Source organism: Cervus elaphus, chromosome 15, assembly GCF_910594005.1.
Source record: "Cervus elaphus chromosome 15, mCerEla1.1, whole genome shotgun sequence".
Lineage (NCBI taxonomy): Eukaryota > Metazoa > Chordata > Mammalia > Artiodactyla > Cervidae > Cervus > Cervus elaphus.
The window spans coordinates 4,981,864-5,003,512 of record NC_057829.1 but is presented as its reverse complement, the minus strand read 5'-3'; the positions used below and the strand labels follow the sequence as shown (position 1 = coordinate 5,003,512).

The window sequence follows — 21,649 nt, the reverse complement described above, 5'->3', positions numbered from 1 at the left end:
GTCTGGGACAGTCCCACAGCCTTTGTTTTTCATGATGTCAACTTATTGTTTTAACTTCTTATGTTTGAATAAACCTTAGACTTACAGACAAGTTGCAGATGCTGTTTAAGTGATCATGTATCGCCCTCAACATATTCCCCTAATGTTAACCTTTTCACCTGATCATGGTGTAGTTATCAGAACCAGGAAACTAATACTGATATAATCATGTTAACTAATGACCTTATTCACATTTCACCAGCATTTCTGCTACTCTTCTCTTTGTGTTCCACAATCCCACACTGCTTTTATCTTGAACAGTTCCTGAGTTTTTCCTTATGACCTTGACTTTTGAAGAGTATTGTACAGTTTGATAAATGATAGGCTCTCTCTCAGTTTGAATTTTCCTGATGTTTTCTCTTTTTTGGCAAGAATAACACAAAGTAATGCTGTGCCCTTCTCATATCAGGAGGCCCATCATGTTGCTGTGTCTCATTCCTGGTGAGGTTAACTCTGATCATTTTGTTAAGAGTGTCTGCTACGTTTCTCCACTGTAAATTCTTTTGTAGGGAGAAACTTTGAGACTGCACAAATACCCTGTTTTGTCATCCTGCTTCTGATGAATTTTAGCATACATTTCATGAATTTTATGAAAGTCTCTGTTCTTTTTTGTCTGTTTAACAAATTTGACATATTACATTTTGTAAATTTGGGGTATACAGTGATACATATTTTAATATGATTGCCATTGAAATAATATTTATCACACTATATCATTATAGTACATTATTGTCTATTCATTATACTGTGTGTTAGATCCCTGTGGCTTATTTACTTGTTACAAGTTTGTACCCTTAAATATCATCAGACTTATCCTCCCATCCCTATCCCATGGTAACCACAGTTTCACTATTTTGTTTTGTTTTTTCTTTCTAGTTTGACTTTTTTTAGGTTCTGCATATAAGTGAGATCATCCAGTACTTGTCTTTCTCTTTCTGATTTATCTTGCTTAGTATAATGTTCTCAAGATCCATCTGTGTTTTTTTGCACATGGCCGGATATCCTCTCTTACCATGGCTGAATGATACTCCATTCTGTATATATACCACATCTTTTTTATCCATTCATCTGTTGATGGGCATTTGGGTTGTTCCATGTCTTGGCTGTTATAAATAATGCTGTGATAAACCTTTTGAAATCCTATTTTCATTTCCTGTGAGTTTATACTGAGAAGTGGAATTGCTTGATCATGTGGTAGACTTATTTTTAATTTTTCAAAGAACCTCCATATTGTTTTCTGTTCCCACCAACAGTGTATAAGAGTTCCCTTTTCACCACATCCTCACCAGCACCTGTTGGTTTTTGTTTTCTTGATGGTGACCATTCTAACATATGAAAGTGAAAGTTGCTCAGTTGTGTCCGACTCTTTGTGACCCCATGGACTATACAGTCCCTGGAATTCTTCAGGCCAGAATACTGGAATGGGTGGCCTTACCCTTCTCTAGGGGATCTTCCCAACCCAGGAATCGAACCCAGGTCCTCCCACATTGTGGGCAGATTCTTTACCAGCTGAGCCACCAGGGAAGCTCAAGAATACTGGAGTAGGTAGCCTATCCCTTCTCTAGCAGATCTTCCCGACCCAGGAATTGAACTGGGGTCTCCTGCATTGCAGCCAGATTCTTTACCTACTGAGCTATCAGGAGAGCTCTGAGCTATCATGTGTGAACTGGTACCTTAGTGTGATTTGTATTTCCCTGATGATTAGTGATGTTGAGCATCTTTTCATGTGCCTACTGGCCATTTTGATATCCTTTTTGGAAGAATTTTTAGTTCTTCTGCTCATTTTTTAAATGAGATTATTTGGGGTTTTGTTATAAAGTTGCATTAGTTCTTTATATATTTTGGATATTAATCCCTTATCCAATTTATGTTTACAAAATTGTTCTCTAATTCTATAGACTTTAAGGCTCTTTTTTCCTTTTGCATAAGCCTTAACTATAAGTGAACTGTGACACTGGGGATTGAGAAGAGAAGGCTGAGGAGGGGCTTTTGGAGGAGAAGCTTGACACTTGGAGGATGTGAAGAACTTCAGGAAATGATAAGAGGACCTTCTAGGTGGAGGAAAAATAACATGCAGAAGTTCAGAGGACAGAAACTGCAACATTTGATTTCCAGCCTTGTTTTTCTTCTTCTGTACCTGACTGATTAATTTTCCTCTTGGTGAGCTCATTCCTCACCCACCCACTGTCAGAAATGGACTCAAGTGTGGCTGACCTGAGGTCAAAACATGCATGATAATTTGTGCTAAAATTTCATAAGCAGCCATGTGTAATCATCCAGGTGTTTTGGTAAAGATGCCTGACTCTGTGTATTTTACTCAGGTTATAAAGTCAGCTCGGGTCATGAAGAAGGCCGTGGGTCACCTTATTCCCTTCATGGAGAAAGAGAGAGAAGAAACCAAAGTGCTTACTGGCAAAATAGAAGATGAGGCAAGTCATTTTGTTGGGGCCTGTGGACCTTGTGAGGAATTGGCTCTGGATACTCTTACGGGGCTGGGGGGTAGGGACCTAAGCCATTGGGCTTGACTGTGTCATTGAAGATGAAGCAGAGAAGTGAAACAACTTTTTTTTACCAAGTATCAGAATACCCTGGGATTTTCTGTAGAGCATGGCTTTATGAAATGTTTAATAGAAACATTATTTTCCAAACAAAGCCGTGATTTCAAGACAAAACCAGTTCATTCATTCAAACATCTACCAACTGTTTACAGAGCTCTTATCACGTGCCAGGTAGTGTGCTTGACTCTGTAGTTAAAAAAGATCGGTCCCTGCCCTTGAGATACTGTTTGGTTTTGGAAAACCTCTTACCTGAATATTCTCCATGTGCCGGTCATGTTCTTGGCACCACTGCTGGATTCAGTTCCCTTCTCGTTGGCTGCGCCACCGCAGCAAATCATTAAGCTTTTGACCTTGTTTAGCTCCCTGTGAAGCTCAGTCAGCTTTGGCCCCTAAGTTTCTGAATTCTTAAATCTGTCTGTGTTTGTGCATGGCTCTGACGGTAGTGTTCTAAAAATCCCCATTGCCTTGCATGTCTTTTTCTTTTCTTTCTTTTTCTTTTTTTGAGGGAGGAGATGATGATGGAACAACAGTGTTGGAGAAGATCATCTGAGCCCTCCTGCCCTGAGCTATTGTAGTCCTTCCCCCTCTGATGGGACACGTGCAGTTCACCAGAGCCTCCCTCTCCTTTTACTGCTCACATTTACTAAACATTTATCAGATAGATTTGGGGGTTACAAATATGATCTTCAGTGATGGGGCTGTTTTGTATTTGAACTTAAACTGTTTTTTGAGATGATGAAGCACATGATCTGGGTTGAAGCCCCCTCAGTGAACCACCTGGGGTTTGCTGAGGCTTACAGCCTTCTTTGCACAGAGCATGAGGCTTGGGTTCCGGGTCCATCTTTGAGGGTTGCCTTGGTTGTATTGAATTGCTTTCTGTGTCAACACCTGTCTGGCTCCAGAGAACCAGGTGACCCTAGCAATGCTGAGCTGTTTGACTTCCTCTCCAGGACCCTTACCACGGCACCATCGTGCTGGCTACTGTTAAAGGTGACGTACACGACATAGGCAAGAACATAGTTGGAGTGGTTCTTGGCTGCAATAATTTCAGGTAAATTAGGACCCACCTTTCTTACCTGAGCCCCTTTCTTATTTAAAGTAAAAGCATTAACAGGTGATTTGTTTTTGGGCGGGGAGGGCAGGGTAGAACTGTGGATGTTAGAGGTTGTTTTTCTTTTTCTTCACATGTTTTTGAATTTTCTGCATTAAGCATACCTTTTCAAATGAAGTAATTTAGTAATTATTTAATGGTGTACATTCAGTAAGGACAAAAAGAATAGAAAAGAGTATTCAAGCAGGGTCAAACCACCCAGAGGCTTCTGGGGAGTTGACTTCAGGCCAGAGGCTCAAACATCGGGCCCCACCCCATGGCCGTATTTCCTTTTTACTCTCAATAAGCTGCCAGATTTTAAAGCCAAGATCTTATTAAGACCTTGGCTAAAGAGAGTTTTATAAGAAGGCTTTGACCGTTCTTTTTCCTTTGCTTAGAATAGAACCATGCATGACTCTTAGTATTGATGAAGCTAGTTTTTGAATGTTGTGTACAAGTAAAATCCCTTTCTTACATCTCTCATTATAGTTGAATAATTATTCAGCGCCAATTTATTTCTGTGTGAGAGCTCATGACCCTCAGTAAGAGCATGTTTTGCTCAGATTTCAACATATTCTTTGTAATGAAAAGCCTGATAAAGCCAATGTCTTCTCTGGTCCATATCCAGCCAACGGTCCTTTTGAGGCATAGACTTCCTTCCATGTGCTGTTTTCTTTGTAGAGAGGAGAGACAGCTGCAGCTGGGCCCCCTTGGGGTTAGGGTTAGAGAGTTCCCATTGTCAGACAACCATTACCTTCTAAGCCCCTTCCTGCTTTCAAACTGTTCATCCATGTCTGCGTTCGAGGTTAATTAAATGCAGCTAAGAGAGGTTGGAGATGAAGGAGCATTGGCAGCGGCACCTTCTTCCTCTGACTGTCTTCTCAGGCACTTCTGTTTGGCTGCCTGTTCACTATCAAAAGACGGAACATTCTCTTCTAGGTCCAGAAACAAGGAATATTGTTCTTGGAATACATTTATTATTTTTTTTAAAGATAAATGTACTAGAGAGACAGTGGAGGTTGTTACAGTAAAATTTTTACCTATAGAATAAGTATTTGGATGAGGAATAAATATTTGACAAGGTGTTGGCTTCCTAAAATCTCTTGACATTTCTGCTGTTGTCTCATCTTTTCAAACCCTATGCTGTTAATTTCTATTTGCATTCATCTCAATTAGTTCAAACTCATTTCAGCTAGTAAATGTTTATAGATCATCTACTACATACCATGCATTGTATCAGAGACACCCAGATGGATTTAGTTGACTTTTCTCTATTCAAGAACTTTACTGTTTTTCAGGCTAAAAAGCCAGGTACATATTTAATGATGATAATAGGACAAAAACTATTGAAAAAAGGCAATTTGTAGGCAAACTCCCTAAAGCGATTCCTGAGATATCATTGTCTGTGTTTATCCTTTTGTATTATGAAAAATCAGTAAGTAGCTGAGAGAATCATACCAGTAATATTTCTTCTTCCAGTAAAGGCATTTTAAGAGGTCAGGGAGAACTGTGGCATTTCTCCAGGGTGCTACTGGAGCCCGATGTCATCAGTGAAAGCGACTCATCAAACCCAAACGCTTTCCTCCAGCACACCCATCTCCTCTGGCTTGTACACTGGAGGGTCGCTTATTTTTTGCTGGCTTCCCAGGTGACATAGTGGTAAAGAATCTGCCTGCCAGTACAGGAGACACAAGAGACCTGGGTTCGATCCCTGGGTCAGGAAGATTCCCTGGAGTAGGAAATGGCAACCCACTCTAGTATTCTTGCTTACAGAATTCCATCAACAGAGGAGCCTGGTGGGCTACCGCCTGTGGGGTTGCAAAGAGTCAGACATGACTGAGCACTCACATAATAATGGCAACTGGAGAAGCATCTTCTGATAAAACTTTATTCTTTTTGTAAAAAAATAAGTGAATGTGCAAACCTTTTTTCTTTGGGGTCAAACCCCCCTTTGGGTTTTGTGTCTCATAATACATGGACTGTCAACACCGATGGGTTTAATGTTATGATGTCAGGTGGTAGACAGATGCCCCTGAGACAGGCCTTGTGCAGTGAAATGTATACTGTGACTGTGTGTACTTTGTATCTGTGCTCCAGGCTAATGCCTGGGTGAATCACCCAGCTAGTTGAGTGAGTCTGGCAAACCATCTAGTAATACAACTTTTTCATTCCCAGCTCTTTGTCGCTGGTCAGTAAATCTCATGAAATGCTAATACAACTTTTTCATTCCCAGCTCTTTGTCGCTGGTCAGTAAATCTCATGAAATGCTAAGAGTTCTTTGTGGGGAAAAAAGAAGTAAAAAGGGCTCAAAGTGATAGTTCTGTCTAGGCAGAAAAAGCACATTTTTTAATGGGGATGATGCAATAGAATTTGCAGATTTGAGAATTTGAATAGATCTGGGGATATGTCCACCTTAGGTATTAGAGTTTACTAATACCTAACATTTATTTACCACCTCAGAATTTATATAGTGCTGCTTTTATATAACTGATTTTTCCTTTTTTTTTCCTTTGTATTTTTTTCCTAATTTCTTTCTTTCTTTTTCTTTTTTACTGTCCTTCATTCTTTTTTTCTTCTTGCGGTTTCGATCCTGCTTTGCCTGCCTCAATTATTGTACTTCTCATTTTACACAGCTAGCAAGTGGCAGGCCCTCCTCGGGGCTTTTGAATCCAAAAGTCAGGATTCTGTATTGTGTCAGTTTAGCTTTCAGTATTTGTTCCAGTTTTAAGCAACTTTAACTGTAATGTCTAATATTAATATTCCAGTTTAATTCCTCTTTAGAAATAATTTAGAATATTTAAACATATTTTGATCAGATATTTGATTACATTAAAGTTGAGTTTAGAATACTCTAATAATTATTATATAAAAAGACAAATGTAGACTTTTCCCATTTAACATAATGCACACTGTTTAATTGGATAAGAAAAAATAGGATGTAATAACAAAATTTTAAATATCATACATCCAGTACTTTTAAAAATACAGATCTGGTGAAACAGATAATGAGACGTATTTTCGTGTTAATCAGTGGTTCTTAATATAACTGTCTAGGATGGGTAAATAATATATAGTTAAGAAGGGAACACTTTAAAACTGTATAATGCTAGAGTTTTCAGCTAAGTGAGGAAAAGGAGTGTATTTAAGTCAAGGGCACACTAATCCAATTTTTCCTAGCACCTTACGGGTTCTCTTGACAATTATTTGGGTGCATTCAACTGTTGCATTTGTGTGTTTTGCAGCTTAATTGAAATAGAACTGACCTACAGCATTGTGTGAGCTTGAGGTATAAAACGTTGATTTTGATGCACTTCTATGTTGCGGTATGATCACCGCATAGTGTTAGCTAACCCATCACATAATTACCGTTTCTTATTTGTGGTCAGAATGTTTAAGATACACTTTCTTAACACTCTCGAGTATAGCATGCAGTGTTGTTAAGTCTGTCCAGAGTCCTGTGTATTAGACCCCTGGAACTCAGTCATCTTCAGCTGGGAGGTTGTACCCTTGACCAGCATCTCCCCATTTCCCCTGCAGCCCCTAGCAGCACCTCTTCTACTCTGTTTCCGTGCATTCAGCTTTTTAGATGCCACCTGTAAGCCTATATCGTACAGTACTTTTCTTTCACTGTCTGTCTTATCTCAGCATATGCCTTCAGGGTCCATCCATTGTTTCAGTGGAAAGATTTCTTTCTTTCTTATGGCTTCTTAATGGTTTCATTGTATGTATATATCACATCTTTATCCATTTATCTGTTGACACAGGGCTTAACCACAGGTTGGAAAGTCTTGGTTAGGACTGCAAACTGGTACAGTACTCCCATCTAGTGGTGATAGGTGTGAATTGCAGGATCAGAAGACTGCCACCTTTAACTTCACCTAATGGATGTGAGGCACTCTAAGAAAAATTAGTTTTTAGTTTTGCTTTTTAGTTCTTTCTGGAGAGTAAAAGAGGCTTTATCTATTACAAGATTTATTTTCAAAATTTTATATATTCTTAAATAATTTTGGATGCCTTTGCTAAGGCATTTGGTGCAGCTTACCTTTTTGTCCGAATTAGAAGCCCAAATTAAACGCTTGTGTTTACAGCTCTGTTATAATCACTTTAAAATGATGATTGTAAAATTTTGAAATTTCCATAGCATTCATTTTTATTTTCTTTAATTTCTCATGTGGCAAAATAAAAGAGTGTGTATAAGAAGAGGCTTACAGACATGGGATATAGCTCAGAGTGCAGAAGGGAAATCAAGAGAAAGCCAAGGGAGGTGTAGAGGCATGTGGGGGAAGCAGGGAATTGTAGTAAAGGGGAGAGAAAATAGGGAGGGGTGGTGGGAAGGATGGCGGCAGGGAGGGATGGGATTGACCCAGGCTTCAGATCCTTTCCTTCAGCCAGAGTTCCCCAGCGCCAGTTGTTCATGATTCTAGACTTCCGTTGCACTGGTCTTTACTGAATGCCCCTCTTCTTTCCTTCACCTGGCTAATACTTGCTCAAGATTCAGCTGATGTTACCCTCCCGGAATCCTTCTAAAAAACTGTTGTCCAGGTTAGATGGCCTCTCACAGCACACTGTAAAGGCCTCCTTCCTGGCACTTATCACACTGTATTCTAATTCAGAACTTGCCAGCAGTTTCTCAACTCACATGTGCCCAGAAACAGATCCCCTTCTTCCTCCAGGATGTGACTGAGGACAACCCCAGTCCTAGATTGGTTGACGCTGGTGGCGAGTAGCCTCCTTCCTATATCCCAGGGCCATAAGTACTATTTTCTAAGAATGGAAAACATTATAAAGTGCTCCTCTAAGCAGTGATATATTTGACTGTTTCCCAACAAAACTCCTTAAAATAGCCTAGTAAGTTGGAAGTTGAACTTGTCATACTCTAGGCCCCTAGTTCACGGTGTCCAGACGTTACAGCCTGCCGCGCCCCGTCATCAACCCCTGCAGCACGTTGTCTAATGGATTAGTGCCCTGAAGAGCGTCATTGATTTGAAATTGTCCGCATCTGAGGATTCTCTATGTGCTAGTGTATTTTTTTTAAAGAAATTTAATATGATAACAAGCTAAAAAATCCAGCTTACATATAAACAGGTATATAATGAGAGCAACGCCCCTTCCTGCCCTTGGTGTTCACCACCCACTGTTAACAGCTGCTGTGATGTCAGGTGGTGGTCCTTAAGTGTTGCTTTTTTTTTTTCAATTTAAAATCATTTTGTCTGTTTCGTTATTTAAGAATTGTTGACATTAGGAAACAAAGGAAAATGTGCACTGTAATTTTTAAAACATCTTTATAACCAGTGCGCATGATGAAATTAAATTGTCAAAATGATGGACATCCTTGGTACTCTAACTCTAGAACACAGGAGTAGTTTATGTAGCATGTTCCAAGGCTAAAATCCCGTTTTCTCTGAGATCCAGGATGCCGTCTCCTCCCTGAGCTGCAGCTTCGTGGAGTCGCTCTGTCTGAGCGTGCTCCAGGCCCCCTCTGCCCAGTCCCCCTCTCCCCGTGTGCCCACCGTGGTCTGCTGTTCCTTTGAGTCTCGCTCATGTCTTGGGGTAGCTGTCTTCTCATTTGTTCTCCCTCCCCTTTGACTTCTGGGGGATTCCATTCTCATCAGCTTTTCATGTATGGGAACTGATCTCTTCTTCCTTATCCTTCCTGTTGGCTTCCACGTAGGGTATACTGTTCAGTAGATATTTATGGAATGAATTTCTCTAACGTCTTTATTGGCCTCCATGGCTAAGAAGATGAGTTTTCGTGTCAGATCCTGGTTCAGACCCCAGCACCACTACTAGTTAGTTGTCTGGGTGGACAAAATGCTTAACTTCTGGGCACATGCTTTTCTGGACCATTCCTTATTAAAAATGTAAAAATCATGTTTTCAAGACTTTAAAAAAAAAAAGCATATTCTTTGGTAAAACCTACCTCAAAATCAAATTTAAAATAGGAATCAAACATCATAAAAATATTGTTATTGTTTAATGCAATAATCCCATTTATAATAGTCCAATGTATATATTTGGATAAATACATGAAATAAATATATGAAAACACCTCCCCCCGCCCCGCCCAGAAAAAAATACACAGGCCCCATGATCGTGCTTCCATGTACAGTTCCTGTGAGGGTTAAACAAGATTGTTTATATATAGAAGGCTTAGCATAGTGGAAATATCCCAGGTGTCCATTGACAGATGAATGAATAAACATCTGGCACATTCATACAATGAAATATTATTCAGCCTTAAAAAGGAATGAAGTTCTGACATAGGCTACAGTGGGGGAGGAACCCTAAAGACGTTAGGCTAAGTGAAATAAGCCAGACCCAGAAGGACAAATGATGTATGATTCCTCTTGTAGAAATATCCAGACAAGGCAAATTCATAGAGATAGAAGGCAGAGTAAAGGTTACTTGTTGCTGAGGGATTATAGAGTTTCTGTTTGGGGCAATGAAAGAGTTTTGAAATTAAATAGTAGTGATGGTTACACAACATTGCGACCAACTAGTGACCGTCAACTGTACACTTAAAAACGGTTAAAATGGCACGTTACGTGTTATATATATTTTACCAGAGCTTAGATAATAATGTCCTCTACCAAAAGCTACCTTAAACGGGTGAATTAGATGCTCTGTGGATTGTGTCAGCGAAGGTCTTTAAAAAAGCCCCTGCCCATGGTCAGTTCCTAATCAATGGCAGTCACCAGTGAGTTGGTTGTCAATGTTTGGTGAGCTTCTCAGTGTGATTCCAGTTTATATGAGAGCAGTCTTTAATGGCTAAATAGAAATGTTCCTTTAGCTTCTTTGATAACTAATGGGATCTCGTTACTTACCTCATATCTCGTTTCTGTACCCCAGAGTCATTGATTTGGGAGTCATGACTCCATGTGACAGGATACTGAAAGCCGCTCTGGACCACAAAGCAGGTATTGTGCACGTGGGCTCCCGGGCGTTTCAGCGAAGCATGCTCTCCCAGAGTCCGCCGGCGAGGGCGGTGCCCCAGCCCGGGGAGGCTACCGGGACATGCGGACCCGAGTGACCTCTCCTGCCTGGAGGGCTCTGTCACTGCCGCTTATAACGGGGGCTAAAGGGGTGAACAGGTAACTGTGAGACTCCTTCGTAGTTCCGAGGAAGGGGTGTGGGGACACGCTTCTTAGAACAACTTGTATTCGATTTTATTTTTCTCTGTGTGTATTTGCTCTTATATTTCTTCTGACACTGTGACATATTCCATCTGGGAAATCATGAACTAATAGTCTCGTGGCTTTTCCCAAAACAGTGGCAAGCAGATTATTGCAACTTGAAGTTGCAAATCATATTTACTACCAAAAGCAAACAATAAATTGAAAACCCCCAGTTAGAAAAGAAGTCTCAAAATTATTAATAAAAATTGGGAATTTATCTTCTGGCCTGTGGTCTTTATTACAGAGTTTTGAAAAGGAGTCTTCATACTTTTACTCTTTTTCTCTCATCCTCCTTTTCATTGTTCTTTTTTTCTTTTTTTGGAATAATAGATATAATTGGCCTGTCAGGACTCATCACTCCGTCCCTGGATGAAATGATCTTTGTCGCTAAGGAAATGGAGAGACTCGCTATAAAGATCCCGTTGCTGATCGGAGGAGCTACCACTTCCAGGTGAGTCATGCTAATGAGCTTCGTGCCTCACTGAAATTTCCTTAGATGCTAGTGTTTAAAAACAGCGGTAAAACCTGAGGTTTCCCCCTACGCGTAGCGCCTTGGCTCCTTATTATATAAATACACGAACTTTCTAGTCTTCGTGCCACAAGAGCCAGAATAATTTGGGGGCCTGCTGCGGGGAACTCCTCCATCAGTGCCACCCCCGACACCTGTTTTTGGATTCCTTTGGCCTATAATCCTCTTTCCCTTAAACTTCTCACCTCCTGCCCAGTTCCGGAGACTTCTAATGAACACTTAGAACTCCTGCAATCAAACTGAGTGAAGATGTGTGTGTTAGCACAAAGGCACTGCTTGAACTTTAGCCCACTCTCTGTCTTGAAGCAGGTGTCTGAATAATTACGGGCTCTATTGAGGAAACTCTGACCTTGTAATAGTTGAGATAGAAAGCTGACTGAGAGAAAATGAATCAGAGGATCACTTTGGGAAGTTGTTTCTGAAAAGGAGACCTTTTGGGAACCTCTGGGTCAAATAATTTAAAGAAGAGAAGGTTCAGATTTGGTCGCACGGTCATTATTCACTTTGTCATATATCTCCTGGGGTCACGATCATAATGATGTTCAGTGAGAGGTATGTTAGTTAGAGGTCATAGACTTTCATGACACATTCCTTATGCCCCACGTTGTTCACTTTGGCAGGGAGCAGTGCCCAGGTAGAGCACTGATCCTGATGGGCGCACAAGCATGTGGTTTGTTTCTGATACAAAATACAGTAGATGGCAGGTCAGAGCTATTCAGAGTTCCTTTCACACTAGAAACAACTGTATGTTAAGCCACTTGTAGTAGTTAGGAATCTACAAGCAGGATGTGTGTCTGTACATGGGGCATCGGGGGAGGGAGACAGAGAAATTGATTTTAAGGAACCATCTCATGTGATTCTGGAAACAAGAACGTCTGAAATCTGCAGAGCAGGTGGGCCTACTGGAGGCCTGGCAAGAGTTGCTGTGAATCTTGAGTCCAAAGGCAGCCTGGAGGAAGAAGGCCTCCTTCCTCTGGGAACCCAGTCTTTTCTCTTTGTTGTTGTTCAGTTGCTCAGTCGTGTCTGACTCTTTGTGACCCCATGGACTGCAGCACACCAGGCTTCCCTGCCTATCACCATCTCCCGGAGCATGCTCAAACTCATGTCCATTGAGTCCGTGATGCCATCCAACTGTCTTGCCCTCTGTCGTCCCCTTCTCGTCCTGCCTTCAATCTTTCCCAACATCAGGGCCTTTACGAAAGAGTCGGCTCTTCGCATCAGGTGACCAGCATACTGGAGCTTAAGCTGCAGCTTCAGTCCTTCCAATGAATATTCAGGGCTGATTTCCTTTTGGATTAACTGGTTTGATCTCCTTGCAGTTCAAGGGACTCTAAAGAGCCTTCTCTAATACCACAGTTTGAAAGCATCGATTCTTTGGCGCTCAACCTTCTTTATGGTCCAACTCTCACATCCATACATGACTATTGGAAAAACCATAGCTTTGACTGTACAGACTTCTGGCAGCAAAGTAATGTCTCTGCTTTTTAATTTGCTCTCTAGGTTGGTCATAACTTTTCTTCCAAGGAGGAAGCGTCTTTTAATTTCATGGCTGCAGTCACCATCCGCAGTGATTTTGGAGCCCAAGAAAATAAAGTCTTTCACTGTTTCTATTGTTTCCCCATCTGTTTGCCATGGAGTGATGGGACCAGATGCCCTGATCGTAGTTTTTTGAATGTTGCATTTTAAGCTAGCTTTTTCACTCTCCCCTTTCACTTTCATCAAGAGGCTCTTTAGTTCCTCTTCACTTTCTTCCATAAGGGTGCATATCTGAGGTTATTGATATTTCTCCTGGCAGTCTTGATTCCACCTTGTGCTTCATCCAGCCCAGCATTTCACATGACGTGCTCTGCATATAAGTTAAATAAGCAGGGTGACAATATACAGCCTTCTCTTAAGGTCTTCATTTGATTAGATGAGGCCTGCCCATATTATGGAGGGCAATCTGCTTTACTCAGAGCCTACTGATGTAAATGTTAATCACATGTGAAAAATATCCTCACAGAAACATCTAGATTGTTGTTTGACCAAAAACCAGGTACCATGGCCTTGCCAAATTGGCACATGAAATTGACCATCCTCCCACTTATAATCTGAATAGAACATTTTCATGAGTGGTCACAGTGTTCTATCTCCACTAATTGCTTTTCATACTTGGAGAACTCAATAGTGTGGTTATTATTGCTCACGTTAGAAAACTGGCTTTGTTTTTCCACGGAGAACTTAACCTGCTAGGATTATGTGAAAGATTGTTCTCCAGGAATATGACCAACTATCAATAACTGGGATTTCAATGAGCATAGTTTGGGTAATTGAATGATTATAGTGGGAATATTCATTAGCTTAGTAAAGAGAATGGTAAGAGAATCTATAGATTATTGTCAACATGAAAGACCTTTTAAAATCACAGTTATAAAATAGGAATAAAGAAATATTTAAATGAGCAGATGTAATGAAATGCATTATGAGTTATGTGAATGTGATGCTAGTTTCCAAATAAGAAAGATTTTATGAGGACTCTACACTTGGAAGTTCAGTATCAGGAAACCACATCCTGCTACTTGTTCAAGCTGGAACACTGTTACTGTTGTTTAGTCTCTCAGCTGTGTGCGACTCTCCTGTCACCCCGTGGACCATAGCCTGCCAGGCCTCTCTGTCCGTGGGATTCCCCAGGCAAGAACACTGCAGTGGCTGCCATTTTCTTCTCCAGGGGATCTTCCTGACCCAGGGATCGAACTTGCGTCTCCTGTGTCTCCTGCATTGGCAGGCAGGTTCTTTGCCACTGAGCCGCCAGAAAAGCCCAAGTTGGAACTTTACCAATAGTTAATTCTATTACATCTCTCACCAAGTAAGAGCCACCAGATTAAAGAGGTTCCTTAAAAAATAAGAGAAAGTAACATGACTAGCCTCTCAAGATATATCGTTGGCAACATTAGCCATAAATGAATCTTAACAGTTATAATCTGGTATATCAAGTTAAAATCAATCAGATCAGTAATGACCCACAGTCTTCATGCTCTTGTAGAATATCTGTTCTCTTTGTCTGGAAAACTGAAGGTGTTCCTCTCAGGAGACAGACATCTGGTTCCCATGATCTCCCAGGTCTCTTTAACTCCAGTATTCTGTTTCTCGATGAGTTTTTCTGGCTCTCTTCCTTGCCTGTTACAGTTTCTGAAAAATTATTAGAAAATAAAAGCCAGTAGTCTTGCTTCCAGGTAACCCTCTCTTTCTCCAGTTTGGCCTGCATTTCAGCTTTGTATAAGTGGATTCCATTGATACTACTTACATACTTAATCTACTGTGTATATTCTTCTGTGTCCAGCTCAACATTATGTCTTTAAGGCCCAAACTCATTGTTAGAGTAGTGGGGGGTTTTTGGTTTGATTTTTTTTTTTTCTCACTTTGTGGTAAAATATTGAATTGTATAATGCCCTCTGGGTTATTTATCCTTGCTACTGTCATGGGCATCTGGGTTTTTCCAGTTTGGGGTTGTTACGTGGAATGCTGCTATAAATGTCTATCTTCCCTGAAGCAGACTTGCTGGTTCACAGAATGTACATATGGTCATCTGCATTCCATGGACTCACAGGGTCACAAAAGTCAGACACAACTTAGTGACTATATGGCAGCAACATCTGCATTAGATATTTATTGCAGGATCTTTTTCCAAAGTGATTGTACTAATTTATACTCCCACCAGCAATTATGAGGCTTCTGGTTATTCTGCACCTTTTTCAGTGTTCACCATTTTTGTATGTACGTAATAATATCTTAATAAGATCTTTATTTATATTTCTCTGCTGACTAATGATGTTGAGTACATTTTCACATGTATATTGACAATTTGGATATGCTTTTTGAATTTTTTCTTTTTAAATTAGGTATTTCACTATTTTTATTACTAATTTGTATGCATTCTTTATTCACATTGAATGCAGCTCTTTCTCAGAAAGCGTTAGTCTCTCAGTGGTGTCTGACTCTCTGTAACCCCATGGACTGTAGCCCCCCAGGCTCCTCTGTCCATGGAATTCTCCAGGCAAGAATACTGGAGTGGGTAGCCATTCCCTTCTCTAAGGGTTCTTCCTGACCCAGGGATCAAATCCTAGTCTTCTGCACTGCGGGCAGATTCTTTACTGTCTGAGCCACCAGGGAAGCCCCTGTCAGATGTTCATGAAGTCTGATTTCTGCATCTCTTCCTTTATGGTTAGTGCTGCTCGCATCTGTAGGAAGCCATCTACCCTAGGAGAGTCAGCTTTGCCAGAACGCATTCAGGAGTTTGACTGTCTCAGAAGCCATCTGAGAACCTTATCATCACCTCCTACAGATCTGTCGAGGGAGGGCTTAGCAATGGCCCAGTTCTTTCCTTTACTAACTCCTTTTTGAGCAGATGGAGGCTCAGGACTTCCAAGTTCTCATGAAAGCAGATTTCTGAGGGGAATAGCAGCATGGCTTTTCCAGTAGCAAGAGAGAATTAGAACTGTTCCCCCAGACACTCAAAATGAGACTTGAGGATGGATCCTTGGAGAGGCTGAAAGGGTTATACAGATTTGGAATCATTTGTGGGTATAAATGTGCTTGGAGGGGCCCTTTTAAACCTATAGCAATAAGAGAATAGAAAACTGAACAGTTTACTGTCTGTAATACAGCTGATTTTGTATCACAAACTAGAAATGACTTTAATAGAAATCTGGCCCTTTTAGCTATAGAACTTCTCAAGGGCAAAAGTCTGGCAGTTAGCTCTCAATTTTTAACTGGTTTAAAGCCAATAGCTGCAAAATGTCCTTTTCTATTATCTTTTGTGTAATTTAACTTGCAGAATTCAACAGGAAGTCACATTGCCCAAAGTGGGAGGTAATTTTCTGAGTTTTGTTTTGTTTTTTTAAATTGCTCCAAAGTATGGTGCTGAATCACATAACTGATAATATTTTCCTCTGTATAGGATTTCATGGAATGAATTTTATATGCTAATCTCACTCCTGATTCTACCTTAATTTTCCTGAAATTTATTTTCCATTTTCTTTCATTTTTCTCTTCACATTTTAAGTTTTGGTCATGCTGCATTTATGTAAAACATTAATTCTGGGATAGGATATGGCATGAAATAGATGCTTGGAGTATGTGTTCTTTTTCAGAATGTGGAAGAATTTCTTCTCGTGCCCTCTTAGGTCGGCTCCAGCCTGCAGCTGGGGGCAGCTTTGTGCTAGCAGTCCCACGGGCTGAGGGAGGACCTCAACATTAGACACTCGCACAGATGAGGCCTCACCCACGCTGGTAGCGAGGCGGGAGACCGTGGGCTAGGGCTGACATCGCCAGGGCTAGTCGGTCACTATGGGAGGCGACTAATTAAATCCTAGGTGTGGACCAGTGATTTCGCAGAGATGCGTTTGAGATTCAGCCTCAGCCTCTACCCCTTTTCTCTGGGTATGTAGGAAGGAGAGGAGAGATTCCAATGTTTTGCATTTTTTCAGACTTCAGAAAGAAGTCTTCTTCCACCTGGAGAAGTTTGTATAAATGGAGGCTTAGAAAAAAGTGGAATCAATGTCAAACCAGGAGCATGCTTTTTTTAAAAATTAATTAATTTATTTTAATTGGAGGCTAATTACTTTACAGTATTGTAGTGGTTTTTGCCATACATTGACATGAATCAGCCATGGGTGAACATGTGTCCCCCATCCTGAACCCCCCTCCCACCTCCCTGCCCACCCCATCCCTCAGGGTTGTCCCAGTGCACTGACTTTGAATGCCCTGTTTCATGCACCGAACTTGGACTGGTGATCAATTTCACATATGGTAATATACATGTTTCAGTGCTAAGAATTCTCTTAAATCATCCCACCCTTGCCTTCTCCCACAGAGTCCAGAAGTCTATTCTTTACATCTGTGTCTCTTTTGCTGTCTTACATATAGGGTCGTTACCATCTTTCTAAATTCCATATATATGTGTTAATATACTGTGTTAGTGTTTTTCTTTCTGACTGACTTCACTTTGTATAATAGGCTCCAGTTTCATCCTCCTCATTAGAACTGACTCAAATGTGTTCTTTTTAATGGCTGAGTAATATTCCATTGTGTATATGTACCACAGCTTTCTTTTTTTTTTTTAATTTATTTTTTTTTATTAGTTGGAGGCTAATTACTTCACAACATTTCAGTGGGTTTTGTCATACATTGATATGAATCAGCCATAGATTTACACGTATTCCCCATCCCGATCCCCCCTCCCACCTCCCTCTCCACCCGATTCCTCTGGGTCTTCCCAGTGCACCAGGCCCGAGCACTTGTCTCATGCATCCCACCTGGGCTGGTGATCTGTTTCACCGTAGATAATATACATGGTGTTCTTTCGAAACATCCCACCCTCACCTTCTCCCACAGAGTTCAAAAGTCTGTTCTGTATTTCTGTGTCTCTTTTTCTGTTTTGCATATAGGGTTATCGTTACCATCTTTCTAAATTCCATATATATGTGTTAGTATGCTGTAATGTTCTTTATCTTTCTGGCTTACTTCACTCTGTATAATGGGCTCCAGTTTCATCCATCTCATTAGGACTGATTCAAATGAATTCTTTTTAATGGCTGAGTAATATTCCATGGTGTATATGTCCCACAGCTTCCTTATCCATTCATCTGCTGATGGGCATCTAGGTTGCTTCCATGTCCTGGCTATTATAAACAGTGCTGCGATGAACATTGGGGTGCACGTGTCTCTTTCAGATCTGGTTTCCTCAGTGTGTATGCCCAGAAGTGGGATTGCTGGGTCATATGGCAATTCTATTTCCAGTTTTTTAAGAAATCTCCACACTGTTCTCCATAGGAGCTTTACTAGTTTGCATTCCCACCAACAGTGTAAGAGGGTTCCCTTTTCTCCACACCCTCTCCAGCATTTATTGCTTGTAGACTTTTGGATAGCAGCCATCCTGACTGGCATGTAATGGTACCACATTGTGGTTTTGATTTGCATTTCTCTGATAATGAGTGATGTTGAGCATCTTTTCATGTGTTTGTTAGCCATCTGTATGTCTTCTTTGGAGAAATGTCTGTTTAGTTCTTTGGCCCATTTTTTGATTGGGTCATTTACTTTTCTGGAATTGAGCTGCAGGAGTTGCTTGTATATTTTTGAGATTAATCCTTTGTCTGTTGCTTCATTTGCTATTATTTTCTCCCAATCAGAGGGCTGTCTTTTCACCTTACTTATAGTTTCCTTTGTAGTGCAAAAGCTTTTAAGTTTCATTAGGTCCCATTTGTTTATTTTAGCTTTTATTTCCAATATTCTGGGAGGTGGGTCATAGAGGATCCTGCTGTGATTCATGTCGGAGAGTGTTTTGCCTATGTTCTCCTCTAGGAGTTTTATAGTCTCTGGTCTTACATTTAGATCTTTAATCCATTCTGAGTTTATTTTTGTGTATGGTGTTAGAAAGTGTTCTAGTTTCATTCTTTTACAAGTGGTTGACCAGCTTTCCCAGCACCACTTGTTAAAGAGGTTGTCTTTTTTCCATTGTATATCCTTGCCTCCTTTGTCAAAGATAAGTTGTCCACAGGTTCGTGGATTTATCTCTGGGCTTTCTGTTCTGTTCCATTGATCTATATTTCTGTCTTTGTGCCAGTACCATACTGTCTTGATGACTGTGGCTTTGTAGTAGAGTCTGAAGTCAGGCAGGTTGATTCCTCCAGTTCCATTCTTCTTTCTCAAGATTACTTTGGCTATTCAAGGTTTTTTGTATTTCCATACAAATTGTGAAATTATTTGGTCTAGTTCTGTGAAAAATACCGTTGGTAGCTTGATAGGGATTGCATTGAATCTATAGATTGCTTTGGGTAGAATAGCCATTTTGACAATATTGATTCTTCCAATCCATGAACACGGTATGTTTCTCCACCTGTTTGTGTCCTCTTTGATTTCTTTCATCAGTGTTTTATAGTTTTCTATGTATAGGTCTTTTGTTTCTTTAGGTAGATATACTCCTAAGTATTTTATTCTTTTTGTTGCAATGGTGAATGGTATTGTTTCCTTAATATCTCTTTCTGTTTTTTCATTGTTATTATATAGGAATGCAAGGGATTTCTGTGTGTTAATTTTCTATCCTGCAACTTTACTATATTCATTGATTAGCTCTAGTAATTTTCTGGAAGAGTCTTTAGGGTTTTCTATGTAGAGGATCATGTCATCTGCAAACAGTGAGAGTTTCACTTCTTCTTTTCCTATCTGGATTCCTTTTACTTCTTTTTCTGCTCTGATTGCTGTGGCCAAAACTTCCAACACTATGTTGAATAGTAGTGGTGAGAGTGGGCACCCTTGTCTTGTTCCTGATTTCAGGGGAAATGCTTTCAATTTTTCACCATTGAGGGTGATGCTTGCTTGTACCACAGCTTTCTTATTCATTCTTCTGCTGTTGGACATCTAGGCTGCTTCCATGTCCTAGCTCTTGTAAACAGTGCTGTGATGAACACTGGGGTACACGTGTCTCTTTCAATTCTGGTTTCTGTGGTGTGTATGCCCAGCGGTGGGATTGCTGGGTCGTATGGCAGTTCTGTTTCCAGTTTTTTAAGAAATCTCCACACTGTTCTCCATAGCGGCTGTACTAGTTTGCATTCCCACCAGCAGTGTAAGAGGGCTCCCTTTTCTCCACGCCCTCTCCAGCATTTATTGCTGATAGCTGGACAGACTCAAACTTCATGCCTGTGCTCATCCAGCTTGGGCAGTTTTTATGTTGGAAAGGAGTACTTTGATTTGTTTTTTTTAAATCATGAAATCCATCCATTTCTTCTCAGTGCCCTTTTCCAGACCATCAAATAGACAATGACCAGAATTGCACTGAGAAACCTTAGATACTTACTAAATATCAATTATGTTGGTGTAAACATTTCAATTTTTACCAACTAGCTTTAAAAGAAATGTCACTGAAGTCACATTGGGCCTAAAATATTGTTTCTTGGGGGAGCTTCATGGAGGAAAAAGACATAGGTATATTTGTGTGTTTCAAGTTGCTGAGGAAGCATCTGAGGAAGAGGAAGCATACAGAGTCTGACTTGTGTTCTATTTTGAAGCTGGAAGCAACTCCTTCTTTATAACTTTTCCTCCTGTTTGAAAATCTTCCCCGCCTCATAGACTACCCAGGGTAACTTCAGAATCTGTGGTCTCCGAGCACACAGTAGGCACAGATGCTCCTGAGGAGGCCCTGGCATTCCTTAGGCTGCTCGAGGGCAGCGGTGCAGCGCCCCCTGCTGGTGGCCATCCCAGCCTCCCAGTCCAGAAGGTATCTTCTGCGCTGGCTGGTCTAGGCTGAACTCCATCTTACAGCCCAGTTCTGGTGGCTTATGGCTTTCGTCCTTTGCTTTCTATTTCTGTAGAGAAATATGCTGAGAAACGGGACAGGTGAAATGTTAGAGGTTTTGTCTATCTCATTGTGAATGAGTTTTTAGAGTCTTTCCTTAGAAGCCTATTAAAAACACACTCAGATATTATACCTTTAATTTTTTTTTTTTTTTTGGTTTTCAAAAATTGCCTCAGTAATTCACAATTATTAGAACATGTCAAAGAATTCATAAAGTTAAACTTTTGTCTCTTCCTTCCCAGAGTCAGCCCCAGTTCTAATCTTCATGTAACCAGTGCTGACATTTTGATATCTGTCTTTGCTTTTTCTATTATACAGCCACTTTAAGGTTGGTTGGTTGGTTGGTTGGGGCAGGTTGAGGGTGTTAGTATTTTGTTTTGTTTATTTTTTAAATAAAGTTCTTTTAAACAAACTGGTTTTGCTAATTTGGTTTTCCCCTGTAAAATAGCACATTCTGGACATCTTTCCAAATGAGAATATATTTTAGTTGAGGGGAAAGAATATGAAAGTATGTGACTTAGAGAAAGCTGCTGCTGCTTTAAGGGGGAAAGGAGGAGGAGAGAAGACTGGAAACACTGTCCTTTTAGTGGGAGGGGGAGCTACTGTTATCACCCATGTACATGGGATTGTGGCAAAGTCTGCACTTCTGTCCCAGCCTCAGGGCCCTAGATTAACCACATGCAGGAAGGATGTATATATCTTCAATTCTCACTTTAATACGTTGTGCTTTATACTAAAATAGCAGATACGTAGCCTGTGCTATTGATATAAACATTCAGCAATCAGAGGGCAATTTGTTGGTAAAATCAGGTGGTTTTAAGCATTAAAGAGTGTTTCTTCCTCAGAACTGACATTTTCTGGTTTGGCGAAAGAAATTGGGGGCTGAGCCAGTGTTAGGATAAGATCTTGTTGCTTTAACCTCTCTCTATT

The 21,649-nt window shown here is 40.5% G+C and overlaps 1 protein-coding gene across 4 annotated transcripts in view; it reads left to right on the top strand.

Moving 5' to 3' along the window:
* Positions 1-21,649, top strand: part of MTR (5-methyltetrahydrofolate-homocysteine methyltransferase) — a 126,818-nt gene that overhangs the window by 83,830 nt on the left and 21,339 nt on the right. For all 4 annotated transcript variants that reach the window (XM_043925180.1, XM_043925179.1, XM_043925178.1 and 1 more), the window contains 4 exons: positions 2,361-2,468; positions 3,548-3,648; positions 10,537-10,604; positions 11,193-11,313. In XM_043925180.1, the coding sequence (XP_043781115.1) occupies positions 2,361-2,468; positions 3,548-3,648; positions 10,537-10,604; positions 11,193-11,313 (398 nt within the window). The remainder of the gene's footprint in view (positions 1-2,360; positions 2,469-3,547; positions 3,649-10,536; positions 10,605-11,192; positions 11,314-21,649) is intronic.